The sequence below is a fragment of the Marmota marmota genome, unplaced genomic scaffold (genome assembly GCF_001458135.2).
Source record: "Marmota marmota marmota unplaced genomic scaffold, marMar, whole genome shotgun sequence".
NCBI classification, from domain to species: domain Eukaryota; kingdom Metazoa; phylum Chordata; class Mammalia; order Rodentia; family Sciuridae; genus Marmota; species Marmota marmota.
Genome location: NW_026000057.1, coordinates 38,589,130 through 38,613,319, shown reverse-complemented (window position 1 = coordinate 38,613,319; position 24,190 = coordinate 38,589,130). Strand labels below are relative to the sequence as shown.

General features: G+C 35.0%; 1 protein-coding gene across 14 annotated transcripts in view; it reads left to right on the top strand.

Moving 5' to 3' along the window:
• Col25a1 (collagen type XXV alpha 1 chain) overlaps nucleotides 1-24,190 on the top strand; it is a 469,539-nt gene that overhangs the window by 243,136 nt on the left and 202,213 nt on the right. For all 14 annotated transcript variants that reach the window (XM_048813730.1, XM_048813728.1, XM_048813727.1 and 11 more), the window contains exons 3-4: nucleotides 16,787-16,831; nucleotides 19,014-19,021. In XM_048813730.1, coding sequence (XP_048669687.1) covers nucleotides 16,787-16,831; nucleotides 19,014-19,021 — 53 coding nt within the window. The remainder of the gene's footprint in view (nucleotides 1-16,786; nucleotides 16,832-19,013; nucleotides 19,022-24,190) is intronic.

Here is a 24,190-nt window from a genome sequence, read left to right as displayed (position 1 = left end):
GCAGGTGGAGCATGTAAAGAAGACTTTGATGGGATTCAGTTTAGCTCCAGGTTCTGGATTTAAATGACTGATAGCATGTGTGGGTTCAACAAAGATATTACTACAAAAATATAGTTATGTACTACCTTTAATCTGACCATATTGCATTTCATCATTGGTTGCTGTAGTAAAATAAAACCATTGCTATACCCTGAATACTTGAATCTGTTGTCATAAAGAAGGCCTTTTTAATCTTGGCTCCCAATCTAGGCCCAACAACTAAACTGGAAATAGTCTTTAAATAAAAATAGAGGTTGTTCAATAATTATCTTTAAATGGCTTCTTCCAAATTAATATTGGATGTTTTGTTTGTTTTATCCAACAGAAGTAAAAGATTTATTCTTTAAGCCTACAAACACCAAATAAAGCAGAAAAGCAGTGTTTATAAATTATTTGGTGTTATTTGCAGTAACAAATTTTAATGTTTTAAAATATTTCAATATTTTATAGCACAATAAACACAACATAGTTTCTGTTGTGTAACTACAGAACGCAGTTATCTCCATTCTTCTGGAATGTAGACCTGATCTGATTATAATTCAGATTATAATTGACATGGCCAACCAAGGAGTAGTTGTTTTTTTTTTTTTTTTTATCACAACCTGTGATGCAATCGAATGCAAGTATTCCTACTTCCCAGCAGTCTCCCCATTTCTTCACAAAGGAGGTAGAGTGTGGCAAGATCAAACAACTGTGCTTCATGATTGTGTGTATGCGGCAGAATGATTAGGACTCCAGAGGGATTTGTGTGCCTACATCATGCCCTGGGCACTTCCCCTCCTCAATCCCTCTGGAATTTCTCAGCTGCAGCCATCAGTCCTGGGGTTAGATGAGCCTGAGAGAAGCAGAGCACTTGCTGTCATTCATGACCACTCCCTACTTCTAGCCACAGTTCCCAAAAGCCAGTAGGGTTGTGGGGCTCTGGCTGACATCCTTACCATTGCATCTGATGCTGTACCTCTACCCTCTACAGCCTCAAGGCTATGACTGCTGTTATTATGCTCATTTAATGAAATACCTGACTATTTGATGCAAAATCAACTAACTTAATTGGCGTTCTTCTGTATACTTTGATGGATTTGAGGTTACTTCCTTTGTGTGTGTGTGTGTGGGGGGGGTAGGTACTGGAGAGCAGGTGTGGCTATTTAGTGAGGAGATGAGTTATTTTCTTTTGCTTCTCATAGAATCATATTATTGAAAAGAAACATGGACCTGTAGAATAGTCCTTCCATGTTACAGATAATTAGTTTGAGATTCTGTAGAACTATTAAAATTTTTTTTAAAAATTAAAAGATTCTGCAAAACTTAAAGACAACAAGGTATACAAGGTCTATAGTTCTCTATTCCTGATCCTGCTGGCTCCTTATTTTAGGGGTGGTTCAAATCAGTATTCCACTCATGGAAATTCTGAATTAAAACACTGTGCCAGTGGACATACTGGAAAGTGTTTCACAGATTTTAAAGGAATTCAATAAAAAGATTCAAATAACCCTAATAGATTTGATCTCAGATTTATTATTGGTTGTTATAGATTCTGTAATATTATCATCAAGTTATTATCTATTTCCTGGGGTAGAACTTTGCTATTATGTCTGTGATATATATGTCCAAATATGAGAACCAATGTTTTTTGAGTTTGGGAGCCTGCATCTTCTACTGTAAAGGCTGATGCATCTCATATTGAGAGAAGAAATGCGGAGGTTCCAATTCATATTGACATGCCAGTATTTTAATACTGTTTCAAGTCCCAAGGTTGTCATCTGATATTTTTGTTAATAATAGAGGGATATTTGTTTAATTTATCCAAGATATATAAAGAATACTACCAAATTTTATATTCTGTAAGGCTCAAATCTGGAGATTATGTTTGACTTTTAACCTTACCGATTCAGTTCCTCTAAGTAGGCCTCCTAGTGAATTCTTCTTGTCAGACATTACTTTTAGTGTATAATTTTCTATCCCCATTTGTCACTAGTCCCTTGGTCACCAAGTGTCTTAGCTCTCTCATGAGAGACTCATGGTTGACCTCCCTACCTCCTCCCTGGTTAGTTCTCCCACAATACTGCTGTCTTCACCCTATCTTGCTACTTAATATTTTGTTTTGAACAACCAATAAAAATAAATAAATAAATAAATTGCAATTAAAAAGATATTTCTTTCCTATTATGTATTGGAAAATTTCCTAATTTCTCCAGCCATTTGAAGGCTTTGATAATCTGGACTAACCTCACTTATCCAACCTTAATTTATTTGCCAATGAAAGTGGTCTCCTGGATAGCTGCAGGACACATGCTAGCTTATACCTCTTACTCTTTTTTTAACATACCCTTTTTAAGACAAGCTAATGTTACCCCTCTCTGCCACACTTCAAATCTCTTCTCTGAGTGACTGTGTTATAGGCATTTTCATTTGCAGAGTAATGCTGTATTATATACTAGCTTATATTGTTCTTTGGGTTTTGTTTTATTTTGTTGTAGACCTTACATCTCTCCCAAATTAAAAAGAGCTTTTCAGGAAGAAAACAAACATACACATAAGGTGTCAATAGCATAAGGCATTCATGCCTACTCTTTGACATAAAAATATTTTAGAAGTCAAGAAGCTGGTAATGCCCACATTTATCTCAGCATAAAATATTCAGAGAACAATCAAATTCAATCAGGTGCCTAGTGGGGTTATTTTATTTATAGTAATCCTTTTTTCATGCTGAGTGTTAACAACTAACTTCAAAGCTTACCAGCAGAACTTCAGAATTTCTTAATAATGATTGTGCACTGAGGGGTCTGTATGTGGGAAAGGACTAAACCTGATTAGATCATACATATTCACAAATGTGCATGTGGATGGAATATAGGTCATGTCAAAATAGATTAAGATCCTAATTTCCTCATTTTTGTTTCCTCTTAAATAGAGATAGGAGAATAACTATAAATGGAAATTTATTCTATTGAACATACATTACACAAAGCTCTTTGTGTGAGAAATTTACGTATATCATACAATTATCTTATTCAAGACACCTTCTTTTGTGTTTTGAAAGAACTAATGAGCCCACCTACTTACACTTTTAAAATTTGTTATTTTACCAAGAAGCATGAAATAGATTTCATAGTATTGGTCCTACCTCTGAGCATGGCTGCTCCCTCTCTTTATTATAGTAGATATTTTCTTTGAAGGTTTTCCCTCCAGTTTCATGAGATATCATGATAAAATTCCATATTTTAAAACTGCTCCATTTTATGATAAGCTGTTATGACAGTCAAGTTGCAAAATAATAGAACTCAAATTCCACTTTAAAATTACCCTCTCCCTCATAACCTAAAGGAGTAACCTTTGAACTTTCACCCCTGTAGTTAGTTCCAGAGCTCCTGGTCTACTTAACAGGGTCTTTCCTAAGTTCTTGAAGGTTGACTGGCACTTGTAGTTAGATTGGCCTGTGACACACATCCAGGCCTGGGTGTGCTTTGAGATTCCTGTCTTTGTTAAGAGATACTGGATGGAAAAACCAATAAAATGTTGATGTGTGTTTTCTTTATATTTAAGTCTATGAAGAGGTGTATTAAAAAAAGTTAAAGTTAAAGGTTTCTATTTTTTAAAACTCCATTAGTTCCTACTCAACATAGAAAAGAAACACAACTTCCAAAGTTAAAAACTATGATTTTTTTGTATTCATTTTTCTTTTACTTTTTATTTTTAATCATAAAGTAATTATAAGAATAAAATACATAAAAAGCAATATATGACAAACAAATTAGATCACTCAACTTTACAAATAAAAGTTACATGTGTTCCTTTTTCTCCACATCCTCACCAATATTTATTATAATTTATATTATTGATGATTGGCATTTTTTACTTGGGTGAGATGAAATATCAGTGTAGTTATATTTTTTAAATAACTTTTAAAAATTTGTTCTAATTAGTTATACATGACAGTAGAATGCGTTTTGACATATCATACAGAAATAGAGTGTAACTTCTCATTCTTCTGGTTGTACATGATACAAAGTTACACAAGTAGTATAATCACATATGCTCACAGGGTAATAATTCCTGGTTCATTCTACTATCAATCCTTTCCCCATAACCCCTCCTTTCCCCTCTCTTCACTCCCCTCTATCTAATCCAAAGTACCTTTATTCTTCCCTAGGCCCCTACCCCTCAGCCCTTATTGTAAATTAGCATCTGCATATCAGAGAAAACATTTGGCCATTGGTTCTTTGGTACTGGCTTATTTTGCTTAGCGTAATATTCTCCAGCTCTATCCATTTACTGGCAAATGCCATAATTTCATTCTTCTTAAGGCTAAGTAATATACACATATGTCACAATTTGTTTATCAATTCACCTGTTGAAGGGCATCTAGGTTGGTTAGATAGTTTGGCTGTTGTGAATTGAACTGCTGTAAACATTAATGTGGCCTAGTCACTGTAGTATACTGATTTTTAAGTCCTTTGAGTATAAACCAAAGAGTAGGATAGCTGGGTCAAATGGTAGTTCCATTCCAAGTTTTCTAAGGAATCTCCAGACTGCTTTCCAGAGTGGTTGCACCAATTTGCAGTTCCACCAGCAATGTATGAATGTACCTTTTTCCCCACATCCTCACCAACATTTATTGTTGCTTGTATTCTTGATAATTGCCATTCTGACTGGAGTGAGATAAAATCTCAATGTAGTTTTAATTTGAATTTCTCTAATTTCTAGAGATGTTGAAAAATTTTTCATGTATTTGTTGATCAGTTGTATTTCTTCCTCTATGAAGTGTCTGTTCAGATCCTTAGCCCATTTATTGATTGAGTTATTTGGTTTTTTAGTGTTAAGTGTTTTGAGTTTTTTATATATATCCTAGAGATTAATGCTCTATCTGAGGTGCATGTGGTAAAGATTTTCTCCCCTTCTATAGGCTCTCTCTTCATGTTATTGTTTCCTTTGTGGTGAAGAAGCTTTTTAGTTTGATTCCATCCCATTTATTGATTCTTGATTTTACTAATTGTGCTTTAGGGGTCTTGTTAAGGAAACCAGTACATAAGCCGATACAGTGAAGATTTGGACTTACTTTTTCTTCTATTAAATGTAGGGTCTCAGTTCTAGTGTGTAAGTCCTTGATCCACTTTGAGTTGACTTTTGTGCAGGATGAGAAATAGGGGTTTAATTTCATTTTGCTACGTATGGATTTCTGGTTTTTCCAGCATATTTGTTAAATAGGCTATCTTTTCTTCAATGTATGTTTTTGCTTCTTTGTTTAGTATAACTGCTTTTATGTGGGTTTGTCTTGATGTCTTCTATTCTGTACCATTGTCTATGTGTCTGTTTTGGTGCCAATACCATGCTATTTTTGTTACTATGGCTCTATAGTATAGTTCAAGTTCTGATTTTGTGATGCTTTCTGCCTCGCTCTTCTTGGTTAAGGATTGCTTTGACTATTCTGGCTCTCTTATTTTTCCAAATGAATTTCAAGATTGGTTTTTGTTTGTTTGTTTGTTTGTTTGTTTTTTCTTAGTTCTATGAAGAATGTTATTGGGATTTTAATAGGATGGCATTAAATCTGTGTAACACTTTTGATAGTATGGCCATTTTGACAATGTTAATTCTGATTATCCAAGAACATAGAAGATCTTTCAATCTTCTAAGGTCTTCTTTAATTTCTTTCTGTAGTGTTCTGTAGTTTTCATTGTAGAGGTTTTTCACTTCTTCTGTTAGACTGATTCCCAATTTCTTTTCTTTTCTTTTTTTTTAGGCTATTGTGAATGGGGTAGTTTTCCTAACTTCTCTGTCAGTAGGTTCATCACTGATATATAGGAACACATTTGATTTATGGCTATTAATTTTATATCCTGCTACTTTGCTGAATTCATTTATTAGTTCTAGGAGTTTTCTGGTCGAATTTTTTGAATCTTTTGAATATAGAATCATGTCATTGGCAAATAATGATAACTTGAGTTCTTCTTTTTGTATTTGTATCCTTTCTTCTGTCTAATTGCTCTGGCTGGAGTTTCAAGGACGACGTTGAATAAAAGTGGAGAAAGAGGGCATCCTTGTCTTGTTCCAGTTCTTAGAGGGAATGCTTTCAATTTTTCTTCATTTAGAATGATGTTGACCTTTGGCTTAGCATATATAGGTTTATAATGTTGAGGTACGTTCCTATTCTCACTAGTCTTGGATTGGCCCTTGTGTGGTTTCTTTGGAAAGTGTTTGCCTTGCACTTGAAGAGTGTAGCAGAAGTGAAGTGCTAGAATTAATATGAAGTCATATTTGGAAACATTGTATTCATAGAAGTCAACTCAGTATGTTTTTGTATTCTAGAGGATTTACCTGTCAGTCTGAATCTGAGATTTAACTGTAAGGAAATAACTATGATTGTTTTGATGGAAGGAATGATTCTCTGTGGGGGGCAGTTAGTCGATTTTGAGTATCTTTTGTAATGGCCTCATGGGATTTGATTTTCTGGAGATCACCTGTGTTAGCAGTTTCTATGGGAGGCCAACCATCATCTTAACCTGTTCTGCATTTTGCTCTCAGTTGATTTAACAAAATAGTTTGACATTTTGTAGAGCCCTTTCATATGCATGACATTTCCAAATATACCATGGCATTGAGCAAATTGATTCCGCAAATAGGCAAATAGCAACTCCTTCTGAAACTGTAGTTTAAAATATTTAATGCCATTCTTATTCAGGAAGCTGAAGATAAAGGTTAAAAATAATTTGTGTACTTTTAGTACCCAATTCTTAAAATATGTATTAAGTTGGTAATGATATTGCAAGAAGGCAGAATTTATTTCACAGCAAGAATCAATTCATGGGTATGTTAGAGAACAGATCAGAGGAGAAAAATGGTCAAAATACATGGAAAAGGAGAGAGGATCTTCATCATCTTCTTCCTTTCTGATATAGCAAAGTGGTTTTTAAAATTTTATTTACTTTTTTTAAAACTTAAATCAATTTTTTACATATCTTCTTGAAATTCAGCTTAAGTGATGAGAGGATGAAAGATCAGAAATCAAGCAAAAAAGAGGCTCAGGGCTGGATGGGTTATGATGGCGAAAGCCTGTGTGTGGGGCCAGAGCACTTGCTTCCTCCTGTATTTAGTGATCAGGGAATTGCATGATTAAAATAGGTTGGAATGATGATGTTAGCAATTCTGTGCACGTATGTTTGAGAAAGACCAGGAAGTATTTAAAGCTGAAAAGCAAAGGCTCAAACTACAGTATCAGCAACGGGAATGTAAAGAAAGGCATGTGTAAGAGTTATTTCAGTGAAAAAGAATCAATAAAACTTTAAATTTCTCAGGAATGAGAGGAAAGGACCAAAAAATAACTGAGATTTCCAGATTGCATGAGTGAAAAATTGTCCCAACAGCCTAAATTCTGAAAGCCATGAAACTATTTTGATAGGAAGGTAGTGAGTGAGTGGGTTTCTTTTTTAGAATATTGGTCCTGAGTTGACATTGAGAAACCAAAATATAGAAATTATCATTAGCAAAGGACAAGTGAGAAACAATTGGAGATGTGAAAAATAATTACAATCAGTAACATCTAAAGTGCATTTACTTTGTGCAGAACATGGTTCTAAATGGACAAACTGATAGCGTCCTTATAAAAATGAGTAGATACTATGATTCACCTCATTTAAAGATGAAGAAACTGAGGCACAAAGACTGGCACATGACTAAGCCACATTAGGAACTCAGGTGGCCACGTTGCATAGTCCACATTCATTACCATTGTGCTGTGCTGTTATGGTTTGGATATCAGGTGTCCCCCAAAAGCGCATGTGTGATACAATGCAAGACCATTCAGAAGTGAGATGATTAGATTATAAGAGTTATAACCTAATCAGTGGGTTAATCCAATGATAGGGATTAACTGGGTGGTTACTGTAGACAGTTAGGTTGTGACTGGAGAGGTAGGTCACTGGGCGCATGTCTTTAGGGTTTACATTTTGGGAAGCTCTTCTTCCTGATTGCCATGTCTGAGCTGCTTTCTCCCCCCATGATGCTCAGCTTCACCTTGGGCTCAGAACAATAGAGCCCGCCATCCATGGACTGGGACCTCTCAAACTGTGAGCATCAAATAGACTCTTTTTCTTCTAAATTTGTTCTTATTGGGTCTTTTGGTCATAGCAATGAAAAAGCTGGATAAACAAGTGCTGTGCAGTAGGCATCTGTTGAGAGTTGGTGTTGGGGGCTACAGAAAGGTGTTGAAGAAACCTTACTCTGGAGACTTTGCAGAGGCTGGTCTGCAGCAGAAAAGGTGTAGAGGGTGCTCTTTTCTCCTGGGTTTCTAATTCAACAATGTCTCAAAAACCTAAGTGTTTCATTGATTGTGCTTCCCTCTATGTGACTGAGTCTTGCAGCACAAGGCACACGTGTCCTCATTGAAGTTCCGTGCTCAGTACTTACAAGCCAAGTATATTTGATTCTCACAATAACTCTGAGGTATATATTATCTACATTTTGTAGATGAAGAAACAGATTCTAAAAGATTAATCCATCCAAAGCCACATAGCTGGTTTGCTGAGAGAGTGCTTCATGTAGAGCTTCCTGTGGCTGATTTGAATAGTTGTACTCTACTATTTCTTCTTCTTTTTTTTTAATCAGAAGAAATACTGCAAAAAGCATTCTTGTTGTTTCAGCTTTTTAAAAAGTAGCCATCCATTTAACTAACATTTAATTATGTGCCAGGTACTGAGAGTACAGTAAGTAATGTAGACGTAATGTAGATCCTTCATTTTTAGAAGATCATTTTTAAAATTTGTCTTACTTTAAATATTTATATGTAACAGACTGGTTAAAAAACTGGTGTGCATTGTGTAAGAATTTATTAGCTAAGCTTATCCAACAGTATGTGCTCATCCCATGCCCTTGAGTTAACCATGTGTGTTTTCAGTATGTAAAGATAGGTTTGTAAAATAAAAAATGACTGACTTTTGGCTAGTGATTTCTCATGATTATTTTTCACGTAAAATGAGGAGCTAAAAATAAGAATATAACCTGAGTTATAGACGAAGGACTTCAGAAATACTTGTGAACCTATTCTTACTAAGTTTACTGAAGGCTCCTATTTTCTTCAATGGCAACTCTGTTTTTGTATCAGCAAATTCAGTGATACACAGTGGGCTCAGTAAGTGACAAGTCTTTTGGCTTAGCATTCAAAATCCAGGAGCAGACTGGATATAAACCTCATGTTTATAACCCACTACTTCCTAGCTATGTGACACTCAGCAAATCACCTAACCTCTCTCCAACACCATTTTCCAAAGAGGTAACATGAATAGTATAAAAAATGAAATGGTTCCTATATAGTGATGATCTGGAGCCAGGTGTATGATGGCACTCAGAAACTAGTCCTTATCCCTCTTATTATTATCTGCAAGTATTTTGTGCCTTTCCCCTGTGAACTGTGGTCCATCAGGTTCTCTGACTTCCCTGGATTGCGCTCCTACTCCACCTGCTTTAGTGTACTCGGGGCTTCATGTTTGTTTCATTGGGTCCAGGCTTTCCTGTTCCCTTTCCCTCCCAAATGCTCCTCCACTCATTCTCATAACCACACCTGGGCTTTTCACTTATTCATTTTCCAATGCTATTTTTCAATGTTAGTAAAGCTCTTTTTTTATTTTTATTGTTTTTACTTTTTAATACCAGTTGCTAATTTTAATACCACTGCTAATTTTAGCAGTGGTCATACTTAATAATTAATTTAGCACCAGCTAAAAGAAATCTGGGCTGGTTACATGTGTGATGGTATATATATGATACTTCTGTGTTTAATTCATTCATCAGATGTTTGGCAAAACCTTAAAACCTTTCAAAGTCATTGATGAAAACAGTGTTTCTGTTAGCTTGTTTCCCACCTCCCCATTTTCCACAAGGAAGATTGTTTCCATCTCTGATAAATTAAAAATTAACATTATTTGTATTTATTGAGCCTATGGAAAAATACATTTAACCGTTGATCGTATTTTTTGTTGTTGTTTAAAATTTTATGTTTAAAATTTTATGTTTCTGGAGACACCTCTTCTCCTGTGACAATCAGAGTTATTTTCCAATAGCTTGAGAGTTTCTATTGCTATGGAAGAAGGCCAATAAAGCAAAATTGCCTTCTAAGACTTCTTCTCGGTTATCTCAATGTAAGTTCAGTCCTAGTTGATGCAAGGTTTAAATGAAACATTTCAAGTTTATTCAGAAATAACTGATATTTATAAATTTTATAACTAGGAAAAATATCCACATTTATGAGACAATTGTCTACCACTCTTAATTCCACTAAAAACATGGAACCTAGGAAACATATTTAAACTTTTTTCTTGCTTAGCTTGGGAACTTTTTTCCTGGGTAGCTTCATGTTGATATATTACATTGTAGAGATAGTAACCATGCTTGTTACATAGCACATAATCTCACAAAGAAACACATCTTTTCTATTTCACAGCCCCTACTTTCTGACATCTCATAGCTCCTTCTCCTGTAAGTAGAAAATTTAAAAAAGCAGTCATGATAAATCCCCTGTAGGATCATGGGGTAAAACATTCTAGTCCCATAATAATGAAACACTTTATATGTGGGAAAAGAATGATAGAAATAACAACTGTCACATCAGACCTCATTAAAGTCAATGAACTGCAACATCAGGCTGTTTATAGTCTTGAATAGTTTCTATTGAATATTTTACTATATTTATTATCTAAATATTAAAAACAGCAATAAAGGCAATGTCTCATTTGCAGGAATTCCATTTCTGGAAACAAAGCATCTACATAAAGCCCAAAAGCCTTCGTTGCATTGAGCTGGGAAATCTCTTTCTTGAACTATTTAAGTGCAGTAGTTTTCCAATGTGTTTTTGTGAGAGGCTTCAGTTGTCTCATAAATGTGAACATTTTTCCTAGTTATAAAATTTATAAATATCAGTTAATTCTGAATGAACTCGAAATGTTTCATTTAAACCTTGCCTCAACTAATGAGATAACCGAGAAGATGTCTTAGAAGGCAATTTTTGTTTATTGGCCTTCTTCTATGGCAATATAAACTCTTAACCTATTGGAAAATAACTCTGATTGTCACAGGAGATGAGGTGTTTCCAGAAAAGGGTCCAAGGAATTCCCAGAGAGAAGGGGGAACTTGACTTGGCTTAAGTGAAGGAAAAAAATTTCAGCACTTGCCAGACAGAGGCGTAGATGGAGTTTATTTAGGAATGGAGAAGTGCATTCAGGGGAGAATGCCAGCTACCTCAAGAGAGATGCTTTTTGGAGTAAAGCAAGGAATATGAATTCAAGGGAGAATTGGACCTTGAATGCAGAGAGAGACGGGGGTAGAGGGGAGGGAGGGAGGGATGATATCAAGATGGCTTCTGGTGGTCTATTCAATCTCAGGATCCTTCAGCTGACATGGTCTTCATTATCTGATTGGTAGATGGTATTGTAAAGTTGTCTAGATGGTAGGTTCCTCCAGATATTGTATCTTTCTTTGCTTAATTTATTCACTGAGGGGGTGGCAATTAATAATACAAAGGTGGCTTTACACATTTTCCATGGATTGGGGGAGTAAGAGTCCTGGGAGAGAAACTGGGTTGGGGAGTGACAGGCCTGGCAAAGTATTCGGAACTTCTGAAGTACTGTCTTTTCGCTGGTCCTTCCTTCATTTATCCTTTCAACCTATTTCTTATTTCTTTCCAACTCATAATGATCACATTATTTTGAGAATTAGACTCAAAGTTCTGATATATCACTTGTATTTATTTAAAACATTAGCAATTGTTAAATTTCTGCTTGCTTTAAAATAAAAAAAAAATAGAAAAAACAAGAGTCTTATTCTTGGTATATTTCATGAGAAAGGAAAAACATACTTTGCCAGAAAATCATGTTTTCCTTTTTAAGAATCTCCCAGTGAAAACTATATTCTGGAATAATCAGCTCATTTTCTTTTAAACCAGTAACATAACCTGTTTTGGCTACTACATAAAAAGAGTATTTTGGTTTACATTTAAACGAGTACATAGTCAGTTGGCTTTAGACTTAATATTTTACATTGTTAATAAAAGCTCATTTATTAGCCACTCAAATAATTTTTTATTATTATTATTACCTTCCATGGGTCACATTGGATTTGGTTTTTGTTTGGTTGGTTAATTTTTAAGAATTTTTAAAATTTGTTCTAATTAGTCATACATGACAGTAGAATGCATTTTGACACATCATACATAGAGTATAACTTCTCCTTCCTCTGGCTGAACATGGTGCAGAGTTACACTGGTCGTGTAATCATACCTGTATATAGGGTAATAATGTCCATCTCATTCCCCCACCCTTCCCATCCTGTTGCCCCCTCCCCTCCCTCACTCCCCACTGCACAATCTAAAGTTCTTTTATTTTCCCCACCCCCCATTATGGATTAGCATGAACTTATCAGAGAAAACATTTGGCTTTTGGTTTGGGGGGTTTGGCTATTTCACTAAGCATGATATTTGGTTGGTTAATTTGGTTTTGAAGGGCTGGGAATTGAACCCAGAGACTTGTGTCTGCTACACCAGGGCTCTACCAATGATTTGGATCCCCAGCTCCATAGTTGTATTTAACCTTCATTGAGTGGACAGAATTTTAAAAATATATTTTGTTATAAGTTTTATATGGAATTCTCAAAAAATTCCTGTATAAAAGCTTCAATATAAGCATTCTTATAAAAAGCATATCCATAAAATTATTTTAAAGTTTGGGTATTTTTATTCAGTTTTTAAAATATCCTCTAGGAATTTAACAAAACAAATTTAGTTTTAGGGGATCAGGACATTATAAATATTCACATTATTAAAACTCTGATCTGATCTGATTAGAGTATGAAAATCAAAGTTTAGTGTCTTCCTTTTTATTGTTTGTAATTAAAATACACTGAATAATTTTACTAACAATTTTTGTATTTTTATTACTAGCCATTGAAACATGTCAATACATGTTTGTATTGACATGTTTAAATTTGTCAATTTTTTTTTCAAATTTTAAATTGAATTTACTGCTTTTAAATGCATACTGGAGCTGGAGATGTAGATCAATGATAACCAACTTGTCTAGCACATGCAAGGTCTTAGGTTCAATTTGTAGTCCTCTAAAATAAAAGATAAAAAATAACCAAATAAATAAAAATAAAAAATAAATACTGTGTATCTGAGCCCCCAGAAAGGTTGTTTAAGCTTGATCTTGCAATACTGACAGGAGTAGAGAGGAATAAACAGATGCATAAAAACAGGGATAGAATCAACAGGTTATTGAAAGTAATCAGATAAGCCAGATCAGCACGTTTAGTACCTCTAATAACCACCCACCCTCAAGGCCACATGAAAGCTCATATATATGCACGGGTTTACTTCTAATCTTAGAGGAGAGCCTTAACACAGTATATCATTTGTTAGGAGTAGAGCGTTCACACCATATTAGTTTAGGCCCAAATCACTGGCTTGCTATAAAAGGCCTTGCTGTGATATTATTTGATGACCTGGATCTGTCTATTGTTGGGTTTATAATGGCTGGTCTGTAAAGTACTATCATTATGGCTGCTTTAAAAAAAATAAACAAAGAATTTCTCTCTTAGACTGTTTGCATCATCTTTGCAAAGTTAGCACAAACTCTTTCTAAAACATAAGCAGTGGCAGTGGCCATGAATCTTCTAATCCTGAAGAGCAATCTGGTTTTGTAGTCTCCCTCTATTTTCTAGAACTCATTCTTCAATGCATAAATTCTCTGTGTGGAAGTTTCACTTCCTTTGTTGCTGATAGCTTCTATTTTTTCTCTTCTCATTCATATTTTTTTAATCTGTTTCTTTTGCAGAGTCATGTCCTTCTGCTGATAGAATTACTTGGAATTTTCTGTTACAAACCTCTGGCCAAATTCAGTGAATAAGAGTCCTGTTCTAGCTACTTTATTTATTTATTTATTCTTAGTTGTTGGTAGATCTTTATTTTATTTATTTATACATGGTGCTGAGAAAGGAACCCAGTGCCTCACACATGCCAGGCAAATGCGATTTACTGCTGAGCCACAGTCCCAGCCCACTCTATTTATTCTTATAGTTGATGCCTGACTGACACTTATCACTCAGTTTGGAATGGAAATGGTCACTGTCTTTTCCAACTATTGTTAATATCACTTTTGTTTGGAAAACGTTTATCATGTGTTTTTTCCTGATCTTTTGTCTTTTCACTTCTTATAGGCCAGCTGTCTGTTGTCAAATTCATCTCATCCATTTCATTTTTGAATTTTATTTTTGCTCTTAAATTCAGAAGCAAGATCAAATTCTTTTACCCACACAGAGACATCAAAATTCAATTTATTCTCCTTGATGCAAGATCTTTATCTAGGTCTTTCTGGGAGTTTCATATAATTTTTCAGTTCACTGCACTCAGGATAATACTCAATATGGTCTTCTCCTTCCTATTGTAATTGTAATATATTCTTCTTCAATTTGATATTATTTGCAAATCCAGTATATTTTAGATTCTCATCATCTCATAATTTAGCTTCATTTTCTCTGTCAAATATTATGAAATTCTTTGTAAAACTCTCTTCAATAGATATCTGTCTTGCCAAGTGTGTTCTAATTCCTTACACCCTGTGTTTCAATTCTCAAGGTAACAGATTTCCTGCAACATTTAATTCATTTCTTTAAGCCTTCTGATTGAATATTTAAGGCAGAGAGATTCAGAAATATTATTCCTTTGTCATTTAATTTTTTTCAAAAGATACCATTGCTTCTTTGATCATTTTTCCTAATCTGTTATTTTAAAAGTACTTTTTTCAATCTCTTAAAATTATTTATGCAATCTATTGTTTTTGGTGAATTTTACCATTCCTAAGGAAGATTCTTGAGGGGAAAAGTAGTAAATAAGCTAATTCCCAATAAATAAGTAAGGACAAGATGAGTCCTAAAAGTTAGGGTGGGACCTTCTGTCACCTTTGTTGTGAGTCAGTCAGCAGTCAGTTAAAATGCCTACCATTTTGTAATTCTCTATAACTCTGTCTGGTAATTTTTAATATTTTCTCTTTATCTTTTGATAGTCCCAAGTTTCTCCTTCTATGTATTTAAAGGTGTATTGTTTTTACTTGTCAATTAAAATTCCATCTTAGGATTTCTCTATTCTACTCTGGAATAATGGTCAACTGTTCTCTTACGGTGCCTTCTACTACTTTTCCTACCAAGTGAACCACAGACATCATTAACTACACAGTGTTTCTTAAGTAGTTCTTAGTTTAAGTGACTTTGTATAACAACAACAAAAAATCTGATTACTAATATTAAGGAAGTTGTATATGTTAGAAAATGTCAGTATGTACAGACACATATATGTATATTTGGGTAAGTGTATAAATGTATTTTTTCATACCTATTGAGGACTTACTAGGTTTGAATACTTAGTTCTTTGATTCTCTTCCTGTTCTTAACCTGACCAAAAATACCTTGAATATGACAAAAACCTCCCCTTAACCCAGAATACAGAAAGAAATCTGAAATTTCTATGACTGTTGTGGATTTTACTTCAAAGCAGCTTCTCCTAATATTTTTAATCTGTTTCATTGCTCAATTGATTTTAACCCTCTTCCCAAACACTCATGGCCAGATATATCCTGTGGGAGGATTTGGGGGAAAACTAACTGGCCCACTGATGTTTTCATTTCTCAGGATAGTGTTTCCATGTGTAAGCTGGTGGCTCTGTGTCACACTGAGAGTCACTGTGTGCTGAAGCCTATACTGCAACTCATTCTTTAAATCCAGTCAACTCTCTATTTTCCTTGGCCTTTTTTCCCAACAATATTATAGGCCCTCCATTCTCATGGTGGGCTAATTATTCTCTTCTATTTGCCTGAACCATAATTCAGTGGAAGCTATTCCTACCCAAGGAAATGAGGACAGAAATTATATAATTGAGAATAATGGCTTTGAAAGCTATGAATGTCTAGAATTTTGTGCTAAGTCTGATACATACCAGCTTGGTGGTCCTTAGAGTCAACTCACTGGAAAAAAGTATTTTCTGTACTTTTAGAATAGCATCATCACAAAGACTATTCATTAAATGAGTCTATCTCTAGAAAAATTAAACTTACTATCCAAACATAGTGCAGTTAAGAGAGGTAAATTTACTCAACTGATTATCAGTTAAAGAAGTTTCAGTATATTCACATGTAATGAAATAGAAATATTTTACAGCTCTTTTCCTTGACTGATATTACATTTAATTAATGTAATATCATATCTATTTTTAATATCTACATTTTAATATCTACATTTAATTAATGTAATATCATATCTAATTAATGTAATATCATAATCATTCCAGAAAGATTATGATAAACTTGACTGAGCAGAAACTGTAGTCACTGGGGAATCAGTACTTTCTATTGGTAATATACTAAAACTTTCAGAAAATACATATTTTTAACAAACAAAATCTCAATACTAACACTTTGCTTTGCAAAACCTTTCTTTACTGATGATATTAAGCAGGATGAACAAAAATTCTGATTCTAATGTTCTTCAGTAACACTGGAAGATCAGATCAGCTTATAATTAAATAGAGCTTAACAGTTTTGCTGAAACACTAAAGACAACATTGCTCTTTACAAACATCAGGTCTCTTTTTGAAGTTGGTGGTTTAAAACAGTGAGAAAATATATAGAAATCATGTACTAACCATTTTGCAATGCCCCACCACCACCACCCCGGGAAAAAAAGTTAAAGTACACTAAAAAATGTATTCTTTGTATTTCAGGTCCTCCGGGAAAACGAGGGAAGAGGGGTCGAAGAGGAGAATCTGGTAAGTCTCTCTCAGCTGCTGTGTCATTCATGTTCCAGTGAGGTCCCCACATCTGTTTCTTCTAATTAATGATACTACTGCCTTATTGGAGGTTGAGTGTATGTTTAAATCTTCTACACTAGATTTAGATTTTTTTTTTTTACTCTTCTGTTTTTATCAAGTCATAAGAAGTTTACAAAATATTGATTGCAGTTTGATAACCACTGACTCCCAATTTTGCTGTCCCCACTGAGGGTTTCTTAGCTGCGCACAGTGTGGTGACATTGCCCATGTTTCCATCTCTGTAGGTGGTCAGGAAATACAGGATTTTTGCAAAAATATCTGCCTTAGGACACTGGGGCACATGCCTTGGAAAGCTTTATTATTATGTCATCCAACTGGCACAATTTTGTCATGCTTTTATTCCCATTCTTTTTAAGTGTTGGGGATTTTGATCCTTCTTGTATAGTTGAAAACTTCTAGTGATGACAAGAGCATTGGTATTCAATCCAGCATATTCATTTTGTAGTTGAAGAAACAGAGGCCTGAAGCAGTCAGGTGATCCCTCCAAGGCCATGCAATTTTTATGAGCCAAACTTGAAACAGAACTAATTGTCCTGACTCCCTCTCCAGTCATTTTAGCTTTCAGGCCAAATCCCTATAGGCAAACCAAAATGGAAATGCCAAATTAAAATATTTTTGCAACCACGATAATACCAGTAGGTAAGTTCACTTACTGTTTTGTTTTATGAAGTCTAAGGTTCCAAAAATGTAAATGGCCAGATGAAGTTTTTATCAGCTCATTTGTTCTTTCTTTCATGGTAAGGTAATTTAAAGTTTGATTGTAACATGCTGTGAATTTCTTTTTTTTCTCTAAGTTGTTTATTAGTATTCAGAATGGTCAGTTACTGAGTGTTGAAACCTTAGGAGACTAACCCAGGAGGAGCAGACAGCAGATTAATTGGGAGATTGGGGAGGTCTCATTTCCTTTTCCGTTTTGAAAAAAAAAACTGTCAAATTAAAAAGAGATTATGAAAATTCATTAATGTGAGCCATATAGCTGCTGGATTTCTTTAAAAGTATCTTCAAAAGCTATCTTTCAACCTCATTGAAACTGAATAATTGAAAACTTGTAAAGGTATCCCTTCACCAAGTGCAAACTTTTTTAATAGGCTGCTTTATAAATTTGAGGCAAAAAGAAGTGACTAAATATTGCTGAATTCACACAATTATGGAAATGACGTTTTTGTCATAAGAAAGAGAGCGTTTAAGGGAAAAAGAAAATTTTATGCTTATGCAAAGTTTTATTGGAAACATAAAAATCAATTCTCAACTTTTTTGCTACTTAGAATTGGTGCTTTAACTGAACATATAGTGCAGGAAATACTGACATTTTCTTAGACTTTGCTTGGGTTTTGAAGTGAATCCATAGTTTTAATGAAACCCTGGCATAAACACTAGGAGTTACTCTTTTATGTTTAGACAGTATTAATAATGAAAAGGATTCTTAAAACAAATCACAGGTACATTTCTGATTTGGCTGTTTTACCTAACTCAAGAAGTTAGATATCAATTCTCATTAACTGGTCTGTCTTAAATAACCAAAGATTTTCTTGATTCATATTTTATCTAAACTTATAATAGAACAGACTTCACTTAAGATAATTGGCCAGGCATGGTGGAGCATGCCTGAAATCCTATCGGCTTGGGAGGCTGAGACAGGAGGATCCTAAATTCAAAGCCAGTCTCAGGAACAGGGAGATGCTAAACAACTCAGTGAGACCTTGTCTCTAAATAAAATACAAAATAGGGCTGGGGATGTGGCTCAGTGGTTGAGGGCCCCTAAATTCAATCCCAGGTACCGACTCCCCTGCCCGCCCCCCCAAAAAATGATGGCCCTCTTAGTAATTGACAAACAGATCTTGAGGAATCTGAAAATCCCATGAGATTGTATATAAGATTTTTGTGCCAGTATAAAGGCATTTTTCTGAGATGGTCTCAAAGAGCTCATGACCTAAAAAAGTTCATGATCTAGAACAAAATGACCAATAATCACTGAGTTCTTAGTAACCTCCATGTCCCTTGTATTGTGATGAGAATGATGAAGATCTTTCAAGCTTTTATTTAATCTTAGCATTTTGCACACTCACTAATTCATCTCTCCCTTTTTCTTTTTCTTCTCTCTCCACCCCTTACCCCACAGGTCCTCCTGTAAGTATATTTGATGACTTGGGCTCTTCTACATTAATCAGCATCATGTATGTTAAAATTTGGTTAAAGCATCAAAATATTATCTATGTTTCAACTAGAAACATGTTATTGACCTTTTAGGAGTACTTAAGTTTGAAAGAATTGTTTTTGTTTGTTTTTTCACAATTTTGGGATCAGGTGATATGTTGGAGATTGGAGTGCAATATGTAACCGTTTAAAACACAATTTAATTTTTGATCCTTTATCACACACCAATTACTCACTTGGGACATTGGGGATAACTTAAGAAGCTTCTGATTTTAAATACTTTTCCTGGAATTCTGAGGTTTCTTTTGCAAGCAAATCTCCAAGCTATTTCACACTTCTTTTTTCATCTGTTTAAACTCGTATCTGAAATATTTGCATTTGCCAGTCCACCAAATGTAGATGGCAACAGGATCTTGGAAGTGATACCCCCTGTGGGCTTGGCCCAGGCCTCCCTCCTTAGCAACACTCCCTTTGAAGTCTGTTGGAGCTTTGCCTGCATAAAGAGCCTGAGATGGAGCCCTTGGAGAGTTTCACTCTCTTTTTTTCTTTCCTTGAGTAGGTCATAGCTCTAGCATTCCAGTCTGCTTTGCACTCATAGGAACAGATTATCTTGTCAGCTTTGAGCTAGATGTGTTTTTGAGTAATATCCTGGATATCTCTTGTCTGACCCCAGTGTTTATTCTGTGCACTGTGCCTTTACAGTAGCAATGATCATTGGCCTTGAGATATTTTCTCATCCCAGATAGCCAGTTTGCTGCAGGATTCAAAGACTCCATATTGGCAACTTACCTAACAGGCCAGCATGGTCTGGGGAGAGGGGCTTAGCATATACTCATTTACTTGATTCAGAGGAAGCATTGGCTTCCAAATATCTTTTGCAGTCTTCCTGTCACATTCAAGGATGGAACATAAATCACGGTCAGAAAGTCTTTGCTTCTGTAACTGACTTTCAGCTCTTGCTTAATGCTAGGCAGATGGCATGCTCTGGGTCTAGGAGTCTTTACTCTTTGGCTTCCTATTTAAGCCTCTGTCTTTAAAACTAGAAATAAACCACTACTATCCAGGAAAAAAACCCAGAGATTACAGCTAGAGTAGCATGTTCAAGACATTTTTGTGTGACATACATTTTCACCATGTGGAGAGATAGTCAAATCTCATTTCTGCGAGGGTACTAATATTTCCTCTTTGATTCTTTGAAAATTCAAGTAGCACTTGTTTTCTTAGCTATCTATTAGTCCAAATTTTCTACTTAAAGATTTCCATTGTCCTCGTGTTATTAAATATAGGAAAGAGAACTGGCATTATTAAATGTACAGCAGGCTATAGCCTAGGCACTTTAGACATGTAATTTCCTTTTGTTTTCAACAACCCTCTGATGTTATCATTCCAATAATGTTCAGTGGGAGAAAAGAGAGGAAAAAAATATCAACTATGCTATCTTTACTAATACAGTGGATATTACCATAGTTCTTAGAACCCTATATCATATGGCCCTCGTAGGTTAAATACCTCTTAATGAAATCTGGTTGAGACTCTAATTTCTAAACCCTATCCATGACTTCTAAGAACTATCTGCTTTCTATTAAAATTTGCTTTAGAGGTACAAATTAAGTGACTTTATAACAAATTTCCATTATGTTTCTTATATCTGAGTAAATATGAATGAGTAAATAATGAATAATAGCAATATGATTAGATACTTATTAACAACATATTTTTATAAAGGCAGTATTTAATTATTGATGATTTTAATTTCTAGTGATCTTATTCCTCCTAATTTTAGCATCATTTTAATTTTATGTATAGCTTTTCCTTCTACTTGTTTTCTATGAACTGATATCTGTCAGTTTATGTAATTTTATTTTTAGAAAAAAACAATCTCCCTGATTTTGTGTCTTTTAAAATATCACTCAGCTATCTCCATGTTATGCTTTGAATATGAGGTGTCCCCCAAGACCCCAAAGCTCTTGCATTAATGCAGGAATGTTTGGAAATAAAATGATTGGGTAGTGAGAGCTGTAACCTATTAGATCTGTCCAAGTTTGACTGGGCTGACTGGGTGGTGACTATAGACAAGTGGGGTCTGACTTGAGGAGGTGGGTCATTGGGGGAGTGCTCTTGATGAGTTCCTCTTCCTGAGGCCCCTTCCCTTCCTCTCCCTGATTCCTGACTACCATGAGGGGAACAGCTTCCCTGGGTAACACCCTTCCACAGATGTTCTGCCTCATCTTAGGTTCAGAGCAAAGACTCAGTTGACCACAGACTGAACCTCTGAAACCATGAGCCCCAAATAAATCTTTTTTCCTCTAACTTGTCCTTGTCAGGCATTTTGGCCACAGCAAGGAAAAGCTAGCTTTTGTGGGGTAACTAACATACCCCCCAAATAAGAAACTGGATACGACATCAAGATAATTGTTTGCCATTTAATCACAAATGCTCTTGCCATCATTCTGTACTCTAAACATAAAGTCCAAAGGTCATCTGAAAAGTTGAATAATCTTGCTTCTTGGCATATAATTTATGGCAACTAAATAAACTTCCTCTGGCCCTGAGCATGGGAAGCACTGTGGCTTCCTGTGAACAGAAGGATCATGAAGTGTAACTGAGGATCCTGATGTGATTCTCTTGTCATTCACTTTCTCATTATACAAAAGATGGCATTAGGGCACTGCTCTGAAGGAACAAACAGCAACAGACTGGTTGTCCCAAGGGGAGGATGGCAGATCACATTGTCCCTCATTATCACAAAGAGTCAAGTCATCTGATTTTCTTCACCCTCCCAATGTAATGGTCTCAAGTAAGATTAACAAATAAGACTTAACAAAAAAAAAAAAAAAGAAAGAAAAGAAAACCATAAAACCATACATAATGATAAAATTTAGTTTAGCAACCTTGCACTTATATCTTCATTTGATATATTTTGGAAAGCTTGGATATGTCACTCTAGAATTATGTGTGGATATGTAATTATATGTTTCTCTTGTCAGTTTCCATATTCTTGCATGTTGAGATCATTTATAATTTAAAGCTTGAAATGCAACTTGCATTAGATCCCACATATCAATTTTCTCTGCAAGAAGCTATTCAACCTTGTCCATTTTAACAAAAACATGTTACTACCATAGGAGTCTCTGCTATAAAAGGCTGCAATGGGGCACTTTTATGACAATATACGTAATTTTTTTTTAATGTGAGTAGCAAATACTTTTTTCTGTTTTCTTTCTCATAAAGGTAACAAGTATAAGCATACTGCTTTAAAGAACCCTATGCAGGCTTTTTGAGTGTCTAACTCAAATGCGACAACTGTTACTTACAAAAATGATGATATGCTGACCATTGTGTTCCTGACTATGAAATTGTATCCTATTTTGGATGTCTTTAGAATATATTCATATTGAAATAAGAAGTAAAGGGTTTGATCAAAATTTACGAAATAACTTCAGTGTTTTCAGATAGAGCCAATTTTCTTCCTGTTCTGATTTTCAGAGTCAGGAGGGGGTGCAGTCCCTCTGTCCTTTTGTCCCAAAAGGAAGTACCATTGTACTATTCATGAGTCACAGAATCAAGTAAGTCCTATACATGCAGCTGGAAGGGAGTCAGGAGACCTTTTTTAACTGGCTGTTTTATTGGTATCAGTCTATCAAGCCCTATAATTATGCTTGACTGACAGAGATATGATGTTATTGTTGGTAGCAAGAACCCTCTGAGGTGTGAAACATGACGCCATTGCACAGCAGTTCCGTTCCATCCAACTTCCACAATTGTCAACTCGGTTTGAACCTTAGAATCTTGTTGACAGATGAATGAAGCAGACTCGGCCAAGTTAAGCTTACAGTGCTATTTCTGCCAATGTGGTAAATGAATTAGGAAGAGAAGTCTCCGTAGAACGTTCAAAAGAAACTCTTGACATTTCTACTTCAAATTGAAAAAAAGAAGTCTATACGATTTTTAATTCAAAAGTAAATCTTTTCCAGATATAACCACAATCGATAGCAACTACCTACCATATGTCACATTACCTACCAGTTCTCGTTCCACCCCTGTGACCTAGAAATTTATCACACCTGTTTTACAGAGGAGGAAACTGAGGTTTGGGATGTTTGAGTAATTTGATCAAACATGCACATCAAGCAGGAGGTAGGTCTGGAATTTGAACATAGGCCCTAGGCCTATCTCTCTTTAAAGCTCTCTGTCCCCATATTTCTACAAGAGGTTTTTCAGACAGTAAGGTCTAAATGTTACCACCTACTTTGCAGTTATCTTATTTTATCCTCTATTGTGTATGGTTCATATCACACTCTCCTTAGTTGCTTGTAGATCTCACAACTTGTATGTGTTCTTTCATACTTCCAGTTATTTAAAACTAACTTATGATGAATCATCTAATTATCATCTAAAGGAAGCCAATCCTGTAAAGTGTGACATTTGTCTCTTGAGTCAAGAAACCTATTTTCTTGAAGTTTCTCATAAAAAGTTCCTATACTTACTTCTTTCTTATACTGCTGCCTAATTATGAAAATATTGTTTCTCTTTTGACTCTTTAAATGGGTAGGGACTCTTCTCTTGTAATAATAGGGTACTGTTGTTAATGGAAAGAGCAAACAATCCATCTTGTAGGAGGTAGTATTATTACAACATACCAAGATAGTGAGATATATCCAGTCACCAGAACAAGCTAAAGAAATGAAAAACTGGAGAATTAATATGTCATTGAAGGCTACTTGGGGATGAAATTATAATAGAATGACAATGGTCTATGGCAGGTTTTATTTGCCTTCTAGAATAGAGGGAGAAAAAAAGGAATATAATTATAAACCAACTACTGGGAGGTTCCCAGCTTGTCATTTCTGCTCTTTTGAGTGGTTCAGGTGCCATTTTTGGTGAGGTCAATGTTTAGCAGTGATTTGCCTTAATTCTTCCTCTGCTATTGGTTCTGTAGATTGTATGCCAGGTTAAGATGAACTTTTAAATTCTGAAAGTGGCAATGACAATTAGTAAGTTTACATTTGAACTGTGATAAATTGAAGCATGTTGAATTGGAAAAAGAAAAAAGAAAGAAGAGAAAATAGATATGCAAGTTTAAATGTTATTTTTCTTTGCAACATTGGTTTTTGTTGTGGGGTATTTCTGAATACCATCTGT